The sequence below is a fragment of the Hirundo rustica genome, chromosome 2 (assembly GCF_015227805.2).
Source record: "Hirundo rustica isolate bHirRus1 chromosome 2, bHirRus1.pri.v3, whole genome shotgun sequence".
NCBI lineage: Eukaryota > Metazoa > Chordata > Aves > Passeriformes > Hirundinidae > Hirundo > Hirundo rustica.
In genome coordinates, this window is record NC_053451.1 from 56025507 (window position 1) to 56051482 (window position 25976).

General features: G+C 38.1%; 1 protein-coding gene across 1 annotated transcript in view; it reads right to left on the minus strand.

The window, feature by feature from the left end:
• GTF2F2 (general transcription factor IIF subunit 2) overlaps positions 1–25976 on the minus strand; it is a 79366-nt gene that overhangs the window by 19785 nt on the left and 33605 nt on the right. Inside the window, exon 6 of the mRNA XM_040055691.1 lies at positions 22775–22856. Coding sequence (XP_039911625.1) covers positions 22775–22856 — 82 coding nt within the window. The remainder of the gene's footprint in view (positions 1–22774; positions 22857–25976) is intronic.

Sequence of the window (25976 nt, forward strand, 5' to 3'; positions counted from 1 at the left end):
ATTGAAAGGCATATCAGTTAAACCAAATTTTTTTAAAAACTTTGATGATGATTCTTTCAGCCAGTTGTATTTCCTTTGCCAATTGTACAGAACTACTGCTCTGCTGTATTTGCTCAAGTGGTTTAATTACATTTTACCTCCTATTTTGCAAAACAAATGCTCCCCCAGCTCCCTCTCCCAATATATTACATACCTGCTCACCTCCAGGTGAAAATCACTGGAAAATCACTGCTAGACATCCCCTGCTCAAGTGGGAACTGTGCTCCCACAAGCAGAGCAAGAAGATACGGAGCCACAGCAAAGCCAGAGGCAGAAACCAGTTGTGTGGAGGGAGCCCAGCTAGCAGGAACAGGGCTGGGAGCTGCAGGGCTGCTCTGCAGCTGGGAGCTGATGGCAATGGGGAAAAAGAGATACCAAAGGGTCACTTGCCACAGGACTGTACTCCTGCTCTCCAGGTTGTGAAGGAAGCAGCCCAAGATCATTCAATTTGGTTCAAGTCACCTTCCTCATGGTCTGGTCTTTGAAATGCTGCTGCAGAGGGCAAACCTGGATGTTATTTTCTTAAAAAGCCTTAATTGGCTTCTCTGCATCATCTTCAGGGTGGTGCTTATCAAAGCCACAACTGTATCACCATTAGCCCTGACAAAAGCTCTCAGTAAAGACAGAATACCTTCAGGATCAGGGGACTGTGGCTCAAGACTCAGCTTCAAGCTCTGCTATAGCTTTAAACCAACAATTGCCAAAGGTATTTCAAAATATCTTTCTTTAAAAAGCACACTGATAACCACAAGGCACAACAAGGACGTGACTAGGTTTTAAGGCAACTGAGCCCAGAAAGCATAAGATCTCATTCTGCAATTGAAAAATATAACTTAAAAATAACTCTGCCTTTGTTTTGAAGAAGAAACCAACATAAGCTTAGTAGTTCAGAACATCATCTTAGGAACACTCCCTAGAGAGCTTACTTGTTAAGAAATAAACTTAACTCCATGCACTTTGAGGTCTGCTACATTAGTATTCTCTTAATTAGAGATTTTCAGAAGAGTGCATCTTATTTGTGAGCACAGAGAAACTCACCCAGACTTTATGAAGCCATACCTATTCTGTTATTAAATAAAAAACCCCAAAGATTTGATTATGGATTTGTCTGGCATGACAAATTCCAAAAACAGTTAGTGGCTGAAGCACAAATGTTGTCTAGCTTCCCCAACAGGAAGCTGGATAATTGGGTTTTCCATAAGATCTGTGTGAAAGCAGACTCCATTCATGTGTAATTTGGTTGAGTTCGTCTTCCACATGGAAGGGAGAAAAAAAAAAAAGAAGTCATGAACGAAGTTTCAGGTCCACTGTGTTTTAAAGCTTGCTTTGCATGGTGATCCTTAATTAAACTTTAAGTTGCAATTTTTAAAAATACATACATACAAGAAGAAATGCTCCACACTTATTTCACTGGTTTGTCATGAGCTGAATTTGTTAGTCAGTAATCCAAACATGAAATGCAACATGAAACCATTATTACTATACTAATAAACTGTGAAACCATTATTACAGAGAAAAGTATCAGTTTTCCAAAAACGACTATAGTTTTTAATTCAGTGTGCATATATTTCTCAAATGGCAGTGTAAAAACAGCGTGTGTCAGCGCACTGAAGCTGACAGGGATAGGCTGAGCCTTCCCCACACCCACACAGCACCAACACCCCCAGGGGCAGAAGGCTGAGAGCGGGCAAGAGGCTGGGAGGGGATACAGCCAGGACAGGTGACCCCAGCTGACCAAAGAGCTATCCTGTACCATATGGCGTCATTCTCAGCAATAAAAGTTAAGAGAAAGGAGGCGAATGACATTCCTTATGAAGGCATTCTCTTCTGAAGCAGCTGCTATGTTTACTGGGGCCCAGTTTCCCACTAAGTGGCTGGACATGACCTGCTGATGGGCAGTAGAGATTAAATCTATATTTTTGCTTTGCTTCCACACACAACCTTTGCTTTCTTTCATTAAACTGCCTTTAACTCGACCCATGATACTTTCCATATTATTTTTTTCCACGGCCCTGATGAGGAGGGAGTGTGAGAGAGCAGTGGGCGGGCATCTGGCAGCCAGCCAAAGTTAACCCACCGCACTTAAAAATGCTAAAAAATTTGTAACTTTATAGAAAGTTACCTCAGTATTAGAGATATTTAGAGCTGTAAATGTTTTAAAAACACTTAACATCAATGGGAGAAATTCTCTGGACTCAACAAAACACACACTGCTGTTGGCAGAGAACACACAGCAGTCAATATAGGCCAGCTCAGAATTACGTGAACTGACAGATATCTGCTCCTTCTTCAGTGGCAAACATGGTATACTTCCAGGAACAATCATGGGGTATCACATATACTCAACATTTTGCTACATCTTCTAGTGGAATGTGTCCCTGCTTATGGCAGGGGTTTGGAACCACATGATCCTTAAGGGCCCTTCCAACCCAAGCCATTCTTTGATTAGATGAAAAAGGAAGTGCTCTTTTCTCTACTGACATGTCTCCTATTAAGTTATTTTTTGGTTTATATAATCATCTTGAAAGACATGTATTAATTTCTGTTGTTATTATTGGATTTGTACAAAAACAAAGTTACAAGCATCTCCAGGGGAACAGAGAAACCATCTTTTGTGAAAGTTGTGAAAGCTCTCTGGAGCTGGTTTAACTTCCATGGGAGACCAATTTTTAAATTCTAGCTCTAAGTCTAGATGATATGAAGACATTCCAGAGAAAAGAACTGGAAAACAGTTTCACTTAAAAATCCCCCCCCAAAAAATCTGTAGCAAATATTTAATTTTTAAAATGTAGAGAACAGTCAAACAATTACTCAGAAAGGTAAGAAGCCCAACAGGTTTTTTTTCACATTAATATTATTGTTATTTCTGCAATACTTTTTGGACTTGCTCTACTCCACCACATCCTTTAATTTAATAACTCCACAAGGTTTTGGAGGATTCATACATCCTTCACTGCAGCAGGAAATGAAACATAAATTGCCTACCACTTTCCTTTCTTTATTGCTAGAGCTGCAAACATTTTGTGATAAGTGGGGAGAAGAAAACTGCCTCTGCAAGCCTGTTTCTCCAGCTATACAGAGCCTCAAGACTTCTATGACAATTCAGCACTCCAGGCCAAGCACCTCCTGCCCTAGAGACTACAAGATCTCTGAGCTAAGGAAGACAACTACTACACACTCTATTCTCTTCTGCATTTGGCTTAGCAGAAGCCGAACACAAACAATTTATCTGGCCTTCATCATTTTGGAAAATCCTCCACTCTGAAGAAACAAGGAAATTTCTTTTTCACATTGGGAAAAATGCCAAATTACACAAAATGCTGTTATAATTAATTTAAAATTCCTCTCCATTTGATAAACGAAGAAAATAACTGTCCATCATTTCTTCTCAAGTGCAAATTCTATTAATGGCTGCATGAAAACTAGCTTTACATAGGGGACCAGCAGCACGCTGCTTTGTAATACAAAAGGAGCAATGAAAAATAATAACATAAAAAAATACCAAATAACAAACAACATATAGTGCATTGAAACAAGGTGCCTTTACAAGAGGTGTTCTGTTATGCCATACCCCATGTAACACACAAAGTAAACACTTTATTGCAATGAAATACAAACAACCTGAAATGGGACATCTCCCTTTGCACATGTTCCGTGACAGACGGTACTGGAATGGTATTTGCTGCAAACCAGATTAAATCAGTTTTAGAAACTGAATTCCATCAATGAACAGATTGCACCATCTGCTTCTACTAATATACATTAGAGAATGTGTATTTTCCATAGCTGCATATTTACTCTGTAATCAGAAGCCTTCAAGACAAATCGGTATAGCTTAGCTACAGAATGACTGAAAAGCATCATCATTTGAGAATGTCAAGGGTGTAAACAAAGAAGCACTTAGGTTATTGAAGGCTGTGCAATGAAGTAATGAAACGAAATTAGGCAAAAGAAAATTTAAGCGGCACACTGGAACACTAACAGTCATTGCAGTGATGAGAGAAATACAAAAGCAAAAAGCGTAGATGTAATAAGGCTTCTTACTAATAACACATAAAAGAAACCCCAAATAATCTTTCAACTGAAGCCTAAGAAGGGCTGTCTGGAAATCTGAATTTTTATTACACGTTTTTTTGTGCTGTCAAGAAAAAACCCACAGATTTGAATCAGGAGGTAAGCCAACATTTGAAGCTTTCATGGAACAGAAATTCTGCAAAATTTTGTTTTGGAAATCCAAACATGATGTTCCCAAAACAAAATATGTTTTCCCAGTATCCTCTGGGATTAATTTCAGCTGCTGAAATTAATGCAATTCCTTTCATTTCACAACTGCCATTTTTATGGCTTGCTGTGGTGACAAAAATGACAAAATCTACCTTAGACTCCAGCTCAGGGACTGCCAAAGCATCTGCAGGACCTTCTGACAGTGCAGCCTTGTGTGTTGCTCAAAATGCCAGAGCCTGCACTCCCAGGCCAGCCAGCTCCCCACACCACCCACAGTCCGTACAGCCAGCCAGGAGACTTCAGAGACACTGAGATCTCACACACAAGACCCCTTCTTAGAAGCATCTGAAAAGTCAGGCTGACACATTGGTGTGACATTTTGTGGCACTGATGTAACAGCAATGTAAAAATGAACCTGAGGAAAATGCTTGAGAAGGCAGAGTGAGATTTCACCAGTATTATTCTGTGTATCCTCAGTAGCAAGGATGGTTATTTCCAGAAGAGTAAGATACCAACTGCAATGAATGAAACAGTATTTCATCATAAATTGTGGTGTTCTTTTTGAAAGGACAATAAAAGAAACAAGAACTATTGGGGTAACAATTATTCCCAGTATAAATGCACAGAGGAATGTAACAAGTTCTAAGAAAAGAAAAGAAAAAAAAAAAAAAAAAAAAAAAAAAAAAAAAAAAAAAAAAAAAAGTAGAACTCTTCAGTGACAAAAAATAATAATAAAAAAAAGAGACATGAAGGTGTGACTGAGGTGTATGAATTCATTCAGTCCAGGAATAGGGAACAACTGTATGATGTAAATATCAGAAGTAGCAGGTATTAAATCACAGGAAAAACCACAGCAAACAGTTCTTCATACAACTTGTAAATAAATGGCACAACTTTTTGACGCAGAGTATTATGAATGCTAAAAATGCATATGGGTTCTCAAAAAGTAACTTTATTGATGACTGCTAAACACCAGGACAATCCAACAGTCCTTGAGATACGTGTATCACAGGACAAGCACAGTGTGCTGGATTTAGCAGGAAAACTGGAGACAAGCACTCCCTCCATTCCTCAAGCAGAGTGAGGCACTGAGCTGTGCCACCCCCCCACCAAAAAGTGAGCAGTCACAGCCTGCTCTGTGTCACTAAGCACAGCTCCATGCAGGTCTGAAGATTTGGCTGTGCCCAGCACTCACACCAACTCAATAAAATTGCAACTCCAGAAAGAAAAACACATCAGACACTGTTGTGATTTTTTCTCACAGTCCTGAGAAATATTAATTACAGGGACAGTAATCGTGTTTCACAAACAGCTGCTGAAGATAAGGAAAAAAAATTAATGTCACACTAAATGTGTGTAGATTTAATTAGCTCCTGCTCAAAGGTACCTCTTAAGAGAAGCATGGGATCCAACACAAGGACAGAAAGGCATTATATTGCTGCAATCCTATTGGTGGAAGTAAGTCTAAGATATAGAAGAAAACTGAAAGGAAGACTTAATGAGTTGAGTATGTATTATTTCAAAACCAAGGCTTCTGACTTCAGAGTCTTACAGGGGAAGAAGCATCTCATATGACCTATATAGACAAAGGAAAATAAGATGAACCTGGGTCTTTGCCTGAAACTGGGACATGATCACACCACAGAATTTCTGTCAGGACATGGAGAAGAGCACTATCAGTTCATTTGCCAAAGCAGGACTAGTCAGCTTCTTCATACCTCTATTACCCCACACTAAATCACAGCATAAAATAGACCACAAAATGCAAAACCTTTTATGACCCTTGGGTATAGGCATATTACAGAGAGTATTAAGAAATCCCAGTGGGCCATGCCATGAGCATGTGAATAAACACAGAGGTACCACTTTGGAATAAAATGCAAGCTAAATGCTTAAGCCAAAACCAGTCAGAAGTAGAAAAAAGTGGAACACTAATTCCTGCTGGCTAATGAAACTGCAGAGAAATTAAATTATTTCTTCAAGGTGGACATACATGACAAAGCTGGATATTTACACCCATGATAGAAAAGAACAACAAGAATAAAAATAGAGGCAAAAAAGAAAAGTTTGCAAGTTAGTGTATTATTTAGTAATGAAGTAACGATAGTCTCAAGCAGGGAACCCTATGCATCCATACAGACATTCAGATAGGCCCACCTCCTAAGGCTAGAGAAAACAAAGAATGAAAATGTAGACAGAAACACATGACAGATAATTGGAAGGGTTTTGGAAGAGTTTGTTGAATAATAAAGAAGCCACAATTACATTAAAAAAAAAGGATTTCTTAAAAAAGGAATAAAGGCACAACAGGGAGGAAAAAAAATAACCAACAAATAAAAAGGAGAGGCCCCTGAACAGACTTCCTAAGATATCAATTTTCTGTTCTTCACTTGGGAGAGGGACATCAGATAGAGTTTTGTCTACTTGGGGTTCCTAGATAAACACATTCATTTGTAGGTGGACATACTGAAACTAATACTGCACTCTAATCACCATCCAGAAGTCCAAACAGGGCATCCTCAAGGACAATTCAATGAGGAATAGAAACTGTGGATGGATTCAAGTATCTCTTTCTTGTAATCTTGAGGGGTGTTTTATGGGTTTTCTGTTGATTTTTTTTAATGTCTAGAGTTTCATCTTCCTTGAAGATGGGCTACTAGCTACTTGGTTTGAGTCACTTTGACAGAGTTGTTTCTAAAAGGCTCCTATTTGCTGCAGCAAGAAGCTATATCTGAATAATAATCATTTTGTCATATAGCTTTGAAATCCTCTAAAACAGATTTCTTTCCCTTCTTTATTAATATTGCAATGAACTGAAAGTACTTCTGCATTCTGCTAGAACTTTAGCAAGCTTTTTCTTTAATTTCAGAAAAATTCTGAACAAAACCAAAGCAAAATATGATGTTTTAAAAAGAAAGGAAGATGTCTATACTCTGAAATGAAGCTACTGATTTACCATAATAGAAGGCAAAAAGGCAGGATGCACTAATTGCCTGCTCCCTGAGAGCTCAGAGTAGATGACTCTTTTTATCCTCAATTCCTTTCACAGAGGACTTTCAATTCACACACAAAGCTGAAGTGAAAGCCAGGTTCAATTTATTTTAATCTTACATTAACTTAGTCTGGGGCACTTGCTTGTGTTCACAGTGATTAATAAAGAGAAGAGATGTAACTGTCAAGCCAGTGTGAGAAGCCAGGTTATCTGAAGAGCACCTGGGAGACAGACCAACACTTAATCATTCTGAAGGCAGTGTTGCAGAGTGGGTGGCCTCCCCACTGCATTTTATTTCAGCGGAAAATCCCTCCCTATTATGGCAGTATTGTCTTTGCTTACACAGTAGGAGGAGACCCATGAGAAAAAGAATAAAGAACTGAAAAAGCAAACCAAATACTCTATGATCACAAAATATAGCTAACACATGCGATCCCACACCACTATTAATAGGGTGATATAAAAGTTGCTGCACCTGATGGAAGTCTTCCTCGATTTGATAGGATTTAGGGATCAGGCCCTAAAAGCTCCTAGAAACTACTTGGTCAGCGCAGCATCACATGATCTCACAACATAGTTTGATTTCTGCCTTTTAAATTTTGCTAAATAAATGCCTTGTGCATCACTCACTTCTTATACAGACACAGAAATATATCAAAAGACCCCAGTAAACATCAAAGCTGACTATGTAACACGATGCTTCCATTGCTTCCAAAAAGGACTCTCTGAACTTAGTTAAGAGCCTGTGCACTTTCTTTTTAGCAAGTTTCAGATATCTGTACCAAGTATTACTTCTATTTTGCACTCACTAGATTTCCTAAACCCCAGACCTGAATTCTGTGTTTATTCTTTTATTAAAATGATGGCACATGTGACATGTGGGCAAATATGCTTATAACTCTTCTTCATCTTTTCTGGATGATACATAGGACACTTCTGCTTCATTCATCAGCTTCTGAAATGGATCTGCCCATAATCTTCAAATTACTTCATGCAAAATTAGGCAATTCTTAGTTTTCATTACTCATGTTCATCACTGCAGTATTTACACAGCACCAATCATACAGCTGCCCATGTACAGATTGGAACACACCACTAATTACATACATTTCATTTGGTTCTTTCCTCTACAAGTGAGGTTATGGTTTCCAAGGGCCACGTTCCAGGCTCATATCCAGATGTTAAGGGACCAGAAAGTCTCTGAAGTGCATAAACTCATTTGAATTTACTGACCCTTTCAGAGAAATAAAGCTACAAATAAAGCATGTCTGCCATTTTATTTCTTAACTTGTGTATCTACAGCTAAAATATGACAGCTTGGATTCACTAAAGCTGGTAATGCTTTACTTGTGATTCCTCACATATAATTTTGAGGTATTTTTTAAAAATTATATTAAAAGAAATTACAGTTTGAAATCTTTGTTGGAAAATAGTAACAATAGATCAGTCTTTTCTCATCAATTTAGATGAATGACCATGTCTGTTCAGACCAAGCAGCTGATTTTCAAGCAGCTTTCACAACTCTTACCTTCCTTCATACAGCTGAAGTCTCATTAGATACACAGAAGACAAAAGTACAACACTATTTATTGTCCTCTGTTTAGCCAGTTTCTAGACTTCCACAAATGCTATGCTTAGGTAACTGAAGCATGTGAAATATTTCTTTCAGCTGTACTTTACAAGTGTACATGCACACTTATAAACATGAAGTAGAGTGTAACAGAAAACAAGTCAGATTTTTAAGAGCCTGTAAGGCAATTAAATAATTGCCATATTCCAATCTCTGTTCTGCCAAATTTCATAACGTAAGTAGCAGCTAAACTACTTCACTGAATACACAAAGCATCGGCTCTTAGGCATGTCAGGAACAAAAACCTATATGCTCACTGTGGCTAACATCTATCATTTACTCACCTAGCATGTCACTTACATTACAGCTTAATGAAATAATAAAAAAAATCTAAATGCTATATAATAAACTGCCTCCACAGAGTACCAACTAATATCCAAGTGACATTCAAAGTTACTTTTTTTATTTTTTTAAAGTGGCAAAAGGATGTATTAATTGATAATTCTTTCTGTCCCAGACTATGCAAACCTGAGAGTACAGGATAGAGAAGAGGGAAAAAAATACTGTGAAATGTCCTAAATCTGGCAGATATATTTGCTAGCTTTGTCCTTGCTAAGATCCCACAAATTGTGAGAAACACTTTTTACCCCTAGAGTGGATACTACATCAGGTATTTGTCTTCTAATATGAAAATGGGCTAAAAAGAGTTAAAAGAACATCAATAAAAACAGTTTAATAATCTACTCCAGTTGGGTGATTTAGGCATTAATTTATAAAACCTACACCATTACTCCTACTCTAAAATGTGGCAGCATTACAATGCTGTAGGTGTTTCTCTCCAAGTTGCCCTGAGTAGTACCTCTCATGGTTGGTACTGCAGTAATAAAGTGCATTTCATGTTAGTTTAAATTTTAGAGGAAATGAGGTTTAGGTGCACAGTTAGAAATTTAAAAGAGATGCTTTAATTCTGCTACAATTTATTAGGAAATATTCATATGATTCAGTTTCACAGCATGCATGAATATAAATCCTCAAGAGATTTAATTAGGTGTATTTTACCATAAATTGCATTCCCTTAGACATATGCTGCTCCTGCTTCCTGCTGATCATAACAAAGACCGACTGACACTTAAGAGCACATCTGAAGTGTGGTTTTCTGATGACATTAGGTACAGTAAGAGAATAAAACCACAGTGCTCAATATATCAGTGGTTTTCCCACTTGCTTTACCATACTGACTTAGAAGGTAGTTCATTTTATATAATACAAATTAACCCCATGAAGTTCTATGTTTTGTGACTCCCCAAAATATATCTTTTGCTTCCAATACCACAAACATGACATATGAAAAAATTCTGTTTGCTGTACCCATAGATGTGCTTTGTGAGATCCTACAAAAACATTCTCTTGTTTTGAAAATCATCGTTCTGATTGATTAACCTCTTATTAACTGAGTCTTTTCTGCAATACAGTGATTTTTTTAATGCTCTAAGCATTTTGATCATAGTTTCTACTTTTAGGATGTAGAACTTATTCCCTGAATTTCACTTCAGGGTAAGAGTACTTAATTTTCATGGACTTTGTTGAAAAGTTCTTTGTCAACGTGAGCCTCCAACTGCAGAATAGTTAAAATGATCTTGATTTTTCTAAGCAGTTCCCAAAGTCAAAACAGAAGCCAATATCTGAGTTGAAATTATAATTCGAACTAAAGAAATTATTTGAAATTTAATTTGAAAATTATATATAGGTGGTTTGTTCTTTTTTTTTTTTTTAATCTGGTTTGAAATGTATTATATAAATACAGATCTAAAGCGCAATTCTCTCTCAGATATTATCACTTAACATCTTCAGGTATGCATCCACATATTGGTGTTGATTTCCACGTAGTCTGCTATTTTTATCACATATTTTTCTACTCCCTCCTACACTCACATACAGTGAAATTTCTCTTTCAAGATGACTTCACAATTCAGAATATATCCCAGAATGCAAGGATTTTCTTCTCTTTTTTTTACAGAAAATAAATCTGGCCATGGGTGTTTTTGTGCTCCTGTTTCTCCTGTCTGTTTTCCACTTAGAAAAAAAATGGAGTGAACTATGGTACAGATAATATTCAACCTTGTAACCGGTTTTGAACACAGGGTTCTTTTTAACCTCAGAAACAGCTATAGTTAGCACTGGTGGAGAGCTAGGATCTTTTCAGATATAACACAGGAACTTTTAAAAATAAGCTTAGCAGACAGAATGTGTGTCTCTATTACTTCTAGGCCCAATTAAACACCTTTTTGAAAAATCGGAACCATCTTGAAAGTTATTTTTTTCATGTCCTTCTGGTTTTAGATCTGAAGTGGTTGCATTGTCACAGTCACGATAGTCTAAGGTTAACAAGTGCCTGAGTTCATGGAAGATAAGGACTCGTGTTAAGCTTTTTTTAACACCTAGATTCTTCACCGTAAAGGTGTTGTCACGTTCCTAACTGACCCTAACCTGAGTTAACACTGGTTAACCAGTTCTGAAGAAGGACAGAGCCTGTGTGTCTCTACTGTCTGGAGACTGGAATCATGAAGTCAGAACCTTATGTTAAAAAACAGAAATGAGCCCTATAAAATCCCCAGTTTACCCATGCCTATTGTTGGGAATGCAGCACATAGCCTCAGAACTGAATACAACCAAGAGCAGAAGGAACAGAGGAAAGCTCTTTGGTGAGCTGTTTCTTTGTCTAATTCGTTACTGTTTCTTCTTTATCTTCCTCCTTGGCAAGGTCTCAGTCAGCACTCAAGAACACACACACAATGCGAGGGAACAGCAGGGCAGTAATTCAAATTTGTATTACGAGTCGCAGGGTACAGTTCCTCCTGATTCTGCCACTATCATTAAGAAAGGGGTTAGATATGAAAAAATAGGGACCTGTTCAAAGACCTAACACAGAGACTGCATTGCCATTAACTTCGGTCAGGACCCAGTCTGTTCACACTTTTCTCAGTTACTGTTTCAGCGTGTCCCAGATCTGCAAGATGGGGCCGTACCTGTTAATTTCTGGCAGGCATTCTTGGAATCGCAGAATTAATTCTCAGAACTGTCTGTCAAGGATGGACTTATATGTTAATATGGCTAGAGGTTTGCAATCTTTGGCATTTGGAAAATCAAACATAAATTAGCAATAGAAGACACCGTATGAGTTGAGCACAGACTTAAAATTTCTTTATATTTTGAAACTGCTGCTGAAGGTAACTCCTGGATAAACTTGCAACTTCACCTTAGTCAGAAAGGGCGACCCTAAACTTCTACCAGCAAATATTTGAGTGCTTGACAACATCAGAAGCATCCAGCACACCTAAAGTTTGAGTGAGAAAAGTTCCCTGGATGAGGGAAGGGAAGGTAGGGGATAAAAGAAGACACATACAGTGATCAACTGATAAAAAAAGTCAGTCTGTTCTCCAAAACACCCCAAATCCCATCAGTCTGCTGCTACAGGTTTCATTATTGCCCTTCTCCATCTTCTAAACCTAAATTCTGGTCTGTGCACACAACGGCTTCTAAACTGTTCAGAGATGGCTCAACTAGAAATGTCTTTAGATAGCTTATGTTACAACATCCTACTAGAGACAATGGATCCCAAAGAAAAGAAAATTAAATAATTTTGATAGAGCAGGTAACATATATCAATACCTACCAACACATTACGCTGGGAAATCAATTGGATACTAATTCAGGCATGAAGAGTCACTTTTAGTGCAGGATATTATCAGCCTTGAGCTGTGTCAGAAACTTGGGTGAAGATGTTTTTAATAATTTCCATTTAATGGTTTTGCTATATTAATTACACTCTGTTGGAAACTTTAGTTTCAAGCAGCAGCATATAATCTCTCAAAGTTTCACTACTTTATGCTACACCTTGCTTTCAAACTTGCGGCTTGCAAGCACCTGAAGCAGGAGAAGCTGACAACTCTCAGGTGATGCACTATCCATTTTAACTTTGAGTTTGAACATTTCAGTCTTCTTGCAAGGCACTGGGAAAGCGCAGAGCAGTCACCTGGAACACGGCACTCAAGGCAAAACAGATCTTTACAACTCCTGTGTGAGAGGCTTTCTGGGCTGTGAGCCCACATTGCCAGCTCATGTCCAATTTTTCATCTACCAGTATTCTTGAGTCCTTTTCAGGCAGACTGCTCTCAATCCCCTGGTTTGCACAGATACTGGGGACTGCCCTGCCCCAGGTGCAGGACCTCGCATATTATCATACATTTATGTGTTCTACAGAAGACATACTACACAACAAATTTAAACAAAATTTTAAGTTGAAGTAACACTGACCCTAAACCTTAATGATCACTGGTAGTTGTCACAAAGCTGCCTCAGTTCCAGCTTTCTGTCAGAGCCAGCAGGGGAGGAACTTAAGCAGCAGAGTCCATAGGCACTCTTCATGCCTTCCTATTGGGGTCATCACAGCGTTCAAGGTACAAGGTTAGCTTAGGAAAGACTTCTCATTTCAGTCTCTGGTATGTATAAAGCACACCAGCCCTATAACAGTTTCACTGTATTATTCAACAAACATATATAGCCAGATTTGAGCTGTAAATCTCTTCCTGCTAGTGCAGAGGCATTTGTGTTGAGTCCTAGTGTTGGTACTGGCTTAGTGTACAGTGCAAAAATTTCAGTGAAGTATCACAGATACCAAAATGACAGTGATTAAATCCCAGGCAATTCTACTGACTGACAACCAAGGAGACAACAGTCTAGGAAAAATATCATAACAAACTTCAGGAATGGTGCAATTATTGTATACAAGGTTCAATTAAAAAATGTATTTCATTAAAGAGCACAAAGCAGCTTGCAAATTTCAAACTCAACGCAGACTTGAAAGGAAGAAATACTTTCAGGATTTACACATCACTAGAAATGACATTTAAGTCATATTCTGTTGATAAAATATCATTTCAAAGAGAAACCACCTCATTCTCTCACAGTCATGTCAGTCTTGCAATGGTAACTGAATTAAAATAGCAGCATATGTTTTTCTTAAAGCCATAAGCAGACACATCTGTATTTAAATGAAGGCATGGAAAGAACAAAGAATTTGAGAGCCACTGTTTTAATATGAAATTGTTAAATTTGTGCATGCATATGAATGTACATAAGAAATATTTCAGGCAGAGGCTCTTTGTATTAATTTCTGCTTTTTTCAAGCTGCGGGAAGTAACACTCTGTAGAAGAGCTTTTGTGAAAAAATATTACTGAAAATGATTTGCACTTAATTTGAAGTGTAAATAAGTCTCCTATGATTTTAAAGTTCCTTCACTGTATTTGCAGCTTAAGCACAATTTGTTGGCCTTTGATACTGGCAATCCCATTTTTTATTCAGATGACTCAAGAGAAAAAAAGTGAGTTTATGTAGACTAGATAAGTAAATTTCAAAGAATTTTACATTATATCTCTCGCTTAAAGCAAAATAAAGTGATTTCTTTTCCATTTTATGGCATTAATTTGAATTCAAATTATAAGCCTTTTTAAAAACATCCCAGACTCAAGCATTAGCAGGTGGCTGCACAATATCCTCTCTTTTGGATAACATTTCAGGATTGTGCTTGAGTGCTAACTGATTGTTGCAGTGCTACAGTATCTTGAATTAATATCTGAGACATTTAGAGAATGAAAGAGTCTTCCACAAAATGCAATGCTGTGATTAATTTCTAAAGGTGGCACGTTTTCCACCCCCTGAGCCTTTGAGGAGCACAGGAGATACCTCCACTGCTTTCCCCCATAGTATAGCTGGTCCTATGACACCCTAAGACTTAAGCTCTCACTGGAATTTTGCCGTGCCTCAGGAATTAAATCACTCACTGATCACAGGGAAACACAATTTGATAAGCACTGGAATGCTACAGACAGACAATCCTTCAAAAAAGAACTAGAAACAGAGGACGGTTTGTCATCTATGAATTTCCTTGAATTTGTCACATCCCAAGTATCAGGTGCTATTTGGAGTGACACATGTGCACCCTGCCACCTTTCAGACCATTGTTTCAGTGTCTTCCTGTAGCTTCATAAATTTCAGAAATGTTTTGCTAAGCCAGGAAATCAATACCTCAGCAACAGATCTTGCCGCCTGATTATTCTAATCTTTGATTCTGTGCCAGATAACTTTTAGAACTCAATTATATAGAATTTCTGGATCTCCTTTGCAGCAGGGAACTGTTGCACGATACCTGTCTACTAATCTGTTACAAACTCCAAATATCATCAGCAGTATGTGAACAAAGCGGCGTAAAAATAGAAGACGTGGTACGGTGCTGACATTCTACATATTGTGAAAATTTGAGCTTGTCAGGCTGGCAGTTGCCAAAACAGAACCCAGAACACTGGCAGTACTCAACATGACTACAGCATTTGGAATGGTGGCTAGTAAGAGATTCATGAGCTTCATTGAGCTCTGCAACAGAGAAAATGCTGACACTGATGAAGAAATGAGCTTTCATATTTACATCAGTAACACCAGTTCAGTCATGGTAGTTAAAACTGAACTCTCCGATTTTCACCCACTATAGTGTGACTTTCATATTACAGATGGAAAAGAAAGAGGATGAGAAGGAATGTGCTACTCTGGGAAGAGGAAGGATGTTCCTACATATTAAACAAGTCCCTCACTGAAATCTGGAAAGCACCTTAGCAGCAGAGACATCTCTGTAATTATTGTTGCCCGGGTAAACAGTAAGTTTAAAAGACCTGCAGCATTGCACGACACCAAGGACTCTGGTTTCAAGAGACAGTGCCAGCGACATTAAGGTGTACTAGAATTATAAATATCCAGAACTTCTGGTGCTGAATACTGGTACTGAGTGAAGCTTTTTTCCAGCCTGAAGAAGCTGGCTACGATTGAAGCCTGAACATACTCCAGGGTGACTATTTTTAGCCTCACTGCTTTCAGCAGAGAGAAAGGAAATGGATGCTATTTTGCTAATTACCATAAAGGCAAACTAGATATGTTCTTAAATGCAATGCCTCTGTTTCATGAACTTCGTGTCAAAAAAACCCCAGGACAATGAGAACTCTCCAATTACAACTATTGATTTCCTTGCCCAAAGTATAAGGAAAAATTCATGGAGCATTTGCCATAAACTCTTCTTAAATATTCATCCCAAAGTATCTCTCTTCTTTCTGAAAATGACCTTCACACTGAGCTTCTATCAACAACATACCTTTCTAAAAAGCCACAGAACATATTCACTATGCTCTCCATTCAGAAGCTATTTCAGTTCCAGAGAAATGCAGAGGAATCTGGACATAGTCTTGGGCAACCAGCTCTAGGTAGCCCTGATTGAGTAGGGGTGTTTGGAGCAGATGACTTCCAGAGGTCCCTTCCCACCTCACCCATCCTGTGATTCTGTGACTCTCTCCTGGAAATGATGATATTTAATATACAGAAAGAAGGCAAATTTCATGCCCTGCTGCAATGAAGCCATTTTAAGGTACAACAATAGGAGAATAATGAGCAAAACCTACATTTTTTTATCCTCTGCCTCCAAAATTTAAGGAAGTATCAGTTTCCATAACCAATATAATTCATACGCTAGAAAATGTATTAAAAAAAGAAGGAATGACTTACGCCTTTTACCCCCCAACACCCAACCCACTCAGATTAGCCCATATACACTTGGCTACTAGAAGCTGAAAACAACAATGAGGTAAAAAGAACATATTAACCTTCTGCGTCCAGCTGCAGATTTAAGAGGAGCACAATAAAATACCTGCTGCATCACCAACAGTAGGCTATACCTTATTTATTAGGATCATTATAATGGATGGAAGCAGTGACCAAAATTACAACTCTTCTAATATCACTGAACAAAAAAAGCATGGCAATATAAAAGACCTATTAAAATCCAGTCTCAGAACACCACTTATGAGAACAACAAAAAACGAAAGACAAAGCAAAAAGGACAAGGGACAGTGAAAAGAGTCTAAGAGCACAAAAATATATATATAGCAAACAAATAAAAGCAACACTCCTGATCTCTGCAATGGGGAATAACCACTTTTCTGTGCTGCTGAGCTCATCTCACTTAAACCTTGTTTTTCTTACCTGCTTCTCTCCACTACTCTGTTAAAAAAATGTGAAAAATGGATCAAAAATAGACACAGATACTGGGAGTACTAGTGTGTCTGTTACTTTGCAGTCCAATTGTTCACAATTAAAGTGTTATTTGTTAAAACTGGTGAGGGTCCAGGAACACAAAAGTAATATAAAATACATACCTTAACAAGTACAGCTTGACCTATATAACCATGATTAACATTAATTTTCTACAAACTGCACATAACTCTTCAGGAAAATCTGTGACTGGAAATACTCTAGCATATGAAAAAAAATTTTTGTACTTGATAAGTAACGCAAAACATCCCAGGAATGTGTTTCTGTACTATGCTGAATCTTACTTCAAGCCAGAGAAACTAATCTTTGATACTTGAAAAATCAAGGTCGCATTGACTGACAAGTAGATGCAATTTCAGCCCTGCATAAAAATGGTTTCCCACCTCAAACAAACTGAGCAGCATTTGTGCAGCACGTCAGCCTTTGTGGAAAATGCACAGATGTATACATACATATGTATTTTAGAAATAAATTCATAGCCAACTAAGCACACTTGCAAGAATAGGAAGTGGCATGGTGGTCAAATGACTCATTTTCTTCTACTAGTAGGAAGTATTTTTGGGGGGGTGGGTTGGGGAAAGAAAAGAAAGAACCCAAAACAACACCCCCCCCCCAAAAAAAACCCCCAAAAACCAACAAAAACCCCTCCAACACAAACCTGGCATAATGCTCATTTTCAGCAATATACTGAACTGTCAGTCAGTCAATATTCTCTCAGTACTTCAGAAAAGGTGAGCAGCTCATCTGCGCTAATTTAATTTCACTTGTTTGACCTAGAACACCAAACTTCAGGACTTCTAGAGGTCTCCATAATATGGTTTTAAGAAATGTGACTTTTCAAATGTGGAAGTTCATTAATTATTCTAGAATGTTTTACAACCCATTACTCCTAAAAGTCTATTATTATGCACACTTCTTCCAGCAGCTTTTTCTAAGGACTTTCATTATATTCTCTGTAGAAAACTCTTATAAGAAAAAGCACGAAGGTACACAAAATTCTTGCAGCCTTGTTACTGTCATACTGGGGATCACTATTTTCACTAATGACATTTCAAGACATATTTTTAAATTACTTAAGAGAGCTACAGGAATTACCAGCCTTGTTGCAGTGTTAAATGTTGGCTTTTCTAGACTTTTGTTAATCCTAGGACTCTTTTTTAATCTTCTCTTGGTGCACGGTTTGTGAGACTTCAGTAATTCAGATTAAGTACAGTCAAACCAGAGTATTCCAAAAGCCACTGTGAAAGGTGACTAGCATTTCAGCATCACATTTGAGAAGGAAACAAGGGTACTGAATTAATCCTTTTTTGTCTGCCGTTCTCCACTGTTGCAGAAGTGCTAACAAACACTTGGAAACAATTCATCAACTGCTTGAGTTGCACTTCACATGTGCCTTCAAAACCTCTGAGAGCTGCAAGCCTGGTGCCCAGCCACCCCAGTGCAGAGGACCTGAGTGGTCCTGGAGACCTTTCTGAGCTACACTTCACAACGTCAGTCCGAACTGGAGCTTTGCAGAAGTCGCTCTCAGAGATTTTTTTTCTTCTTAACTTTACCTTAAAATGAAATGTATACGATACTGAGTTCCAAATACTTTTGATTTTTTTTTTTTTTTCTGAAATGTATAAGATACTGCGCTCCAAATACTTTTGATTTTTTTTTTTTTTTTTTCCTGGAGAAGCAGAAATGGGAAAGGGGGATTGAGAAGGAATTGGGGAAGAAGAGTTTGCTATGATCAGAGGGATGAAGAGAACAGACGTGAGGACCCGTGCGAGGATGGAAACAGGTAATGTGGCAGAAAGAATCTGAGATGAAGAATCACAGCTGGCATGGTGATATTTAATATACAGAAAGAAGGCAAATTTCATGCCATGCTGTAATGAAGCCATTTTAAGGTAAAACAATAGGAAAACAGTAAGTCAGCCAGAAAAGCCCACTTCTTTGAATCCCCTGTCTCCAGGCTTTTAAAAAAAAAGGAAACTGAGATCCAGTGATCAGATCAATGGTCTCTCCCAAAATTTAAGAAAGTGTCGGTTTCCATAATCAATATAATTCTTATGCTAGAAAGTATATTTAAAAAAAAAAAGAAAGGAATGTTTTATACCTTTTATTGTCCCCTGCTGCACAACCATAGCCCTCCATTTTCCCTCTTTGTGAATAGCAAACACCCCTTAGGAGTATCAAAATCTTCTTCTCATCTCCTCTCAAGCCATCTGGAGCCTGAAGTGATCCTGAGTTCCTATGGAACTCCTCTCTTCCTGTGCCCCATGTTTCCCAGCGCAGATAAGCTGCTTGGAAGATCTCTCTCTTTGGAGGGGTCATTAATCCAAGGTGGTTAAACATTGCGATCACAAAATTAAAATCTCTTAAGCCTCAGAAAGACAAAATTAAGGCACAGATAATGCATCTTCACAGTGGAAAGCTGACTACAGTAAGAAAATAGTCTGGTTTGTGTGGGACTGGCTAGGGAGGATGTTGAGCCTGCCTAAGGCAGCCTGACAGAAGGGAAAGGCAACCTACTGGGATGACATGGATGGGGTGGGCACAAGCCAGGTGCAAATACAGAGTGTGCTGCACAGTGAGCCATGCGTGTGACCCCAGCTGGAACACACACAGTGCTACCACAGTTCACATGTGCCCCCACTGTCTGACAGGCTCCATGGGGCAAGAAGGGAAATTATTATAGAGTAGTGTAGGCACAGTATTTTGCGACACTGCACAGCAAAGCTGTCTGCAGTTAGGAATGGTCTGCCTACTTTTTTCCCCACACAGTCCAAATATTTTTAAATGGGATCATGAGATCCACTCCCACAAGACAGAAATCATGACAAGTGCTTGGAAACCACATATTATTTTCCAGCTAGCCTCAATATCTGCAAATTTAAAACCAATCATTAAGGTGCTATGAAGAAGAAATACACCGCTAATAAAAATTTTGTAGGAAGTTCAATAGCACAAAGCTTTAATAGTGCAGGATAGAGGGAGTTTCATGGTATTTATCCCTCTTCTAGAATGTGAAGTTCAGAAAAACTGAAAAATTTTAAATAAATCTGCCAACAATAAAACTTGCAAAATGGAATACCAAATGAAGGTCATACAATCTCTGTTGTACCTCAGTTAGGGAGTAGCTATCCCTAGACACACATCCATACCTTGTATTCTACACGGTGTAAACATCAGCCATCTCCATCCTTTCTGTAATCAAATCAAAAGCTAGGGGAAAAAACCCTCCCGACTACTACATTTGTTAACACTTTCACTCACACATGCCACCAGTTTCTGTAGTTTCATCATCCATCCTTAAACACTCATGTCACACTTATCTCCTTCCTCTTAACTGTTGGCAAGCCCATCACAAGGCCATGGCTTCATCCTCACGCTGAAACTCTACAGAGCAGCAAGGAAACCAATGCCACGCCACGTGTCCACCAGCTGATCTCCTTGACCCAGATGCAGATGGCAAAATAGACAGGATCCATATCTACATTTAATACCAGGAAGTATATAATCCTTTATGCTTACTGCCAGCTCTCAAAGAAAAGCGATTACAGATTTTGAGAGTGTGAAGCTTCATTTTCTAGATCTTAAACATTTGAAGCAATTGCATTTATCTTCTAATTTTATTTCCTTCCCAACTCAACTTAGTATTATAGCACTCAAAGCCTACACAGTAGACTGGCTGTTTTATCAATATTCTAAATTCCACCTTTGAAGAGTCTCTCATGTAAAGCACGACACTAAACAGAAAAATGAACAAAATGGTTTAATATAACTGTGCTGGTTTTGCATTGATTGACATTTGGGTGAGGAGAGAAGCCACCCACGGAAATGATTTTTCTATGAAAAATCATTAACAGTTTCCTTCACACCTGACAGGGCCAATCAGTGTCTAGTTTTGAATACTGACATCTTGTTAAACCACTAGAAAGTTGAACATGTCTCTGTGAACACACATGTTAAAAATCAAGGAGTGCTCTATAATGTATGTGTTTTATCTTTAACGCTGTCATCTTTTTTTATGCACAGACTGTAGCATGTTGAGGGTGGGAGAGCATAAAGGGAGTGAAAAGTTAGATCCTACTCCTCAAATACCAGATACAGTATTTGGATATAAACCAATTCCTTTTGAGACTGTGACTGCTAGATGTGCTAAATCTCATGCTGATTCTCAACAGATCAGACTCTTTTTTTTTAACTTCTTGGTAGAAGGCAAAAAATCTTTAACATGTAAAACTAGAAAGAGGAATACACAGCCTGACAATTTTTCTAGAGGAAGGAAAAAACAACGGCACCATTGTTTTCACCTGTCAGTGTTTTCAGAGACAAAATCTGCTTTTGCGTTTGTACTTCTGTTGCTCCTATAGGAGTAGAACATGACAAAATAGAAGACCAGGAGGGGCTGCATCCATGCATGAGTGACAGAAAGGAAAACGCTGAAAACCTCAACGTTTGGGTAATACCTAATTAAAGCTATCAGCTCTGTTTCTGTCTCCTTCTGTGGCCGTACCAGAAGAAGCTTATCTGATCAACTATGTAAAAAAGGAAAATAAACTCTCGGATCAGGAAATCTGTGATCAGAACAATTACAAAGCAAATACTATATTCAAATTCTATATTCATGTATATTTAAAACTGCCAGATTGAAATGCGTCCTTTTCTATAACATTACATTTGTCTCATACTCCATTTCCTACTGATGACAAAAACCATGACAGCAATCACAGAACTCCATCTGAAATGAAGTAGTTCACTGTAGAGGAACAAACTTATGGTATTAATTTGCCAACAGCTAGAACATAAAATGTCAAAGCTGAACAAACTCAGTAAGGAAATACTGGAGCAATTCAGATGACAGAGAAGGTTAATAAAATACAAGATACTGAAAATGTATATGATACATGGAAATCAGATCAGGCATTGCAAAAAGCATCACTTTGTATTTTCTGTGGTTCTTTTGACAATTCTAAAACCAGTCACGGATGATTCTCTTCCTGAAATTTCCTGCTTTGAATTTCTCTATTTACAACAAACTCACAGTATAAAAGGGTGATTTAATGAAAACCTACATGCTTAAAATATATAAAGATGCACTTAATATAAGGCACAATTTAATCCCAACTCTGATTATTAGAGAACATCATCAAGTTAATTATCCATAAGGTATATGAATCACATGGTAAATTCTAGAGGTATTCACTTAAATTTTCAGAAGTCACTAAATGATCCTGTTAAATGTGTGTGTTGTAGTTTCCATGCTACTTCTGGTATTTTCAGTCACTACCTTTCCTAAGAAGCAAGCCAGTTTAGGTCCAGCACTTCTCCAGAAACTCTTTCCTATTCTGGACATTTTAAATATCTTTTCAGAGATCCTTCTTGTCTAGCATGGCACAGTGTAAAGTGGAATTAAACTTGGGTGATCCACAGAAACCCACACTAAAGAAGTGTGTCCCAAGCAGATCAGTGTAATCCTTTAAGTCCTCAGGAAATTCAGCTTCAATCACATTTGAATACAGTCATATGTTCAGATATGAAAAGGTACACGTGCTCTAGTAGGAGATCTGCATATGATGGGATGCAGAGGTCAGCATCATCCCACCAGAAAAAAATCACAGGCAGATACAACTCCCACAGCAGCCTTCATTCCCTCCCTACAGTAAATCCACCCTAAAAGCAAGATCAGTTCTGATTCTGTGTAAATCTGGTGTAGTACTATGATAATACTGAAATCACCCTTCCCTAGTAAGGCAATAATAAAAGCACCAAAGCCAGATATCATATATCATTTGTCATGCAGGACTCCTACCTTTTCAGCTTCATATAATTTTCACTAGCTGCAGGTCTGCATTCAGCCCGTTGCACCACTATTCCTTCCAAGGCAAGTTTATCTAGAATGAAAAGAAAACAAAGTGAAACTGGACATTAAATAAGATCCACTAAGATGGTCAAAATTTGAATTATTTTTCACTAGTTAAGAATTTACTAAATATAACATAATTCAAAGTTCTCAAATAAAGTTCTAAAATCTCTGCTATTTAGTTACCAAAGAAATAAGCAGGAAAAACATGTTTGCTCAGATGGTATACACTAGACTTCCTTGTTTTGCCTTCAGATGTTTTAAATACTAAGACTGAACCACAGAGCTCAAATTCTAAATAAGATTGCAACTCCTTTCTCTAGATGTTGCACTCATATTATTATCTAGGAACTGTTTTCTGTATATGGGCAATTAATACAATCAGTGACTCTGAAAAAGATAACCTACAAAGAGAAGCCAATAATCAAAGTATCCAAAATCAGTGGAAGATAAAACAAAAGCTAATTTTATTCTTATTCTCAGGAAAAGAGTACCACATTATCCACCTGTTACAATTTTTTTTTAAAAAGTACACTAAAGAAACACAATGCAAAGAAGTAATAATACGGCATATGGTGACAGCCAGGGAAAAGAAGTAAAAGCTTTCAGTTAGTAATCTAGTACAGCACGTACGTTTCTTTAGGTAATGCTCCTCTCTGTACATTCACCTCTGTGACACAGTCACTCTATTACCCTGTATGACCACCTTTTGCCTAAAGCAACAATGACTAACAGAGCAAGGATGTACCAGCCCACACCATAAAGGTAGGTAAACCCAAAAATTAAAAGCAACTTAATGCAGAAATGAAGAGAGAAGTGATGGTGGGCAAACTGCTTCACTTCTACCATGATGTTCTAGTGCATAATGCGTGGACGTGAGAGGAGCGCATGCCAACACATCCATCTCTTTTGGGCAGAGCCTATGCAATTTGTTAAACAAACACCTCTGGAACAGCCTTGCATTACAAGAAAGGATGAGTTTTAAAGGCTTGATTAGCTCTCAGTATTAAAATGTCCTTCCAAGGGCACTATACTGTCATTGTCCTCTTCTGCTGGCAATGCCACAGAAGATGACAGAAATGCTTAGAAATACTGATGCTCAAGTAACCCAAGGCACTCTGAGAAACCTGTGTGCTTCCTATCACCTTATAGACTGAAATATTACTACATGTGCACATCTAAGTCTGCTTTCCCTGAATAATGCCAGAAGCAATTTCTTAGACATCATGAATTTTAAAATAATTTAATCTGAAATTTCTTGGATTAATCCAAACAAAATCTTTGAAAGCAGTAAGAATGCAATATTTTTTCAGATAGATTTGAATGAAATAGAGAAAATTTGTTTTAAAACACTTGTGATTTTGTGGATTCCCAGGTTAATGGTCAAAAGACACAATTTTGCAAATTTGCCTGACTTCCTATGTATCATGGACAGAAAAATTTTATGGTCTTTTCTCCTTTACAGAACCCCGTAACTTATATGTGGCTAAAGTGGTACTAATATTGCTGCTTGATTTCTAATAAGAATTTGGCTTCAGCTTCTAGCAGTTGGTTCTTCTTATGACTTTCTATACTATGGTAAAGAGCTGTTCAGTACCTGGCATTTTCTCCCTTTGAAAGTACTTATAAATTGTAATCAAATTACTTCTCAATCATCTTTTCAATAAATGAACCAATTTAAGCTCTTGCATTATCTCATCACAAGCCATTTTGCCATACTTAAATCAGTCTGGGGTTTCTTATTTGCATCTTGTTCAATCTCAAAATGACATTTTTGACTTTTGAGGTCAAATCCAGACAAAAAGTTCAAATCACTTCAAGTACAAGGCTGTGTACCGCCTTGCAGCTAAGCTTGTCTGCTGTCTGAGAACATCCATTGTCCAAAAACCCTCGACCCTCTTAGGGATTTTAACACAGCCTTAAAGTCTGGCAGAATACACAAAGATACACACAAACCTCTGAATGCAAGACTGTAGTGAGGGAACACAGTTTTTATTCCCTTTGCAGCCTAATTAGACCTAATTCATCAAACTCAAATTCAGAGACTTGGGTCTTTCTTCAACATTTACAGGACCAGACATGCAATGAAACGATTCCAAAATGCTACACATTTGCCTTGATGTTTCCACAGTCACATCAGTCAAGAAGGTAACGGATGAGTAAGGCATGAAAGTGGTAGTTCCCTGTTATAAACACCTCCTCAAAGTAGATAGTACAAAATAAATAAATAGGTCTGAAAGACTAGCTAAGATCAGTGATGAGAAGGGAAAATAAGACATTTCCCCCAAGAGTCTCTCACTCTCAGTTGCCCAAGATGTGATGGCAGGTACAAAGTACCCTCTTAGCGCAGCTGCAGACAGGTTCCTCCACAGAATCCATAGGCTCATCATTAGCTGCCAAATGCATGCTCACCCTGACCTCCCTGCCTGAATGCCCTGGTGCCAATTCATAAAGCAAATTCAACCATTGTCTCAGTGAGATGATAGATATACTGGGGAGACAGATTCCAGCTTGCAATCCTGCTGACAATCATTACCAAACAACAGAATATGGTAGAAACATTTAAGCCAATGTTAATAAACAGGCAGGAGAGAAATTTACTGGAATTGTGCAGTAGATGGTCTGATAGGAGTTGGATTGTTGTGGCTTTTACAGAGAGAGATGGACTGGCTTGGAAATTTTAATGTATCAATCTTCTAGTCTGACTGCACTCAGACTAGACTTTGATTTCCAGCCACTGTCTTGTTGGACCATTGACTGCTAAGCTGAAGAGCCTGCTAGGAAAACATTTCTGCCCATCCAAGCACTTAGGTAGTCTCCACCTTTATCAAGCCTAATAAAAATAAATCATGTTTTCTTGACCCTTCCATTATGCCAATTCTTCAGCTTCTTAATCGTTTTTATTGGCCTGACAAAGTCGAGTTCATGTTATGTCTCTCCTGAGATATTGTCTCTCACAGCCAAACTTGACAGCGTGTGGGTCAGGTTCTGGAGCTTATCAATTCCTCCACTTTGTGAGCAGTGCCAAAGAAAAAAGGAGAAAAAGACTACACTCAGGATGCATGGTTCCTGGGCAGCAGGAAAAAGGAGATGGAAGTGCAGTAAGAACAGGCTGTGGGCACATGTGCCTCCAGCTCCTCAGCTGTTAGAA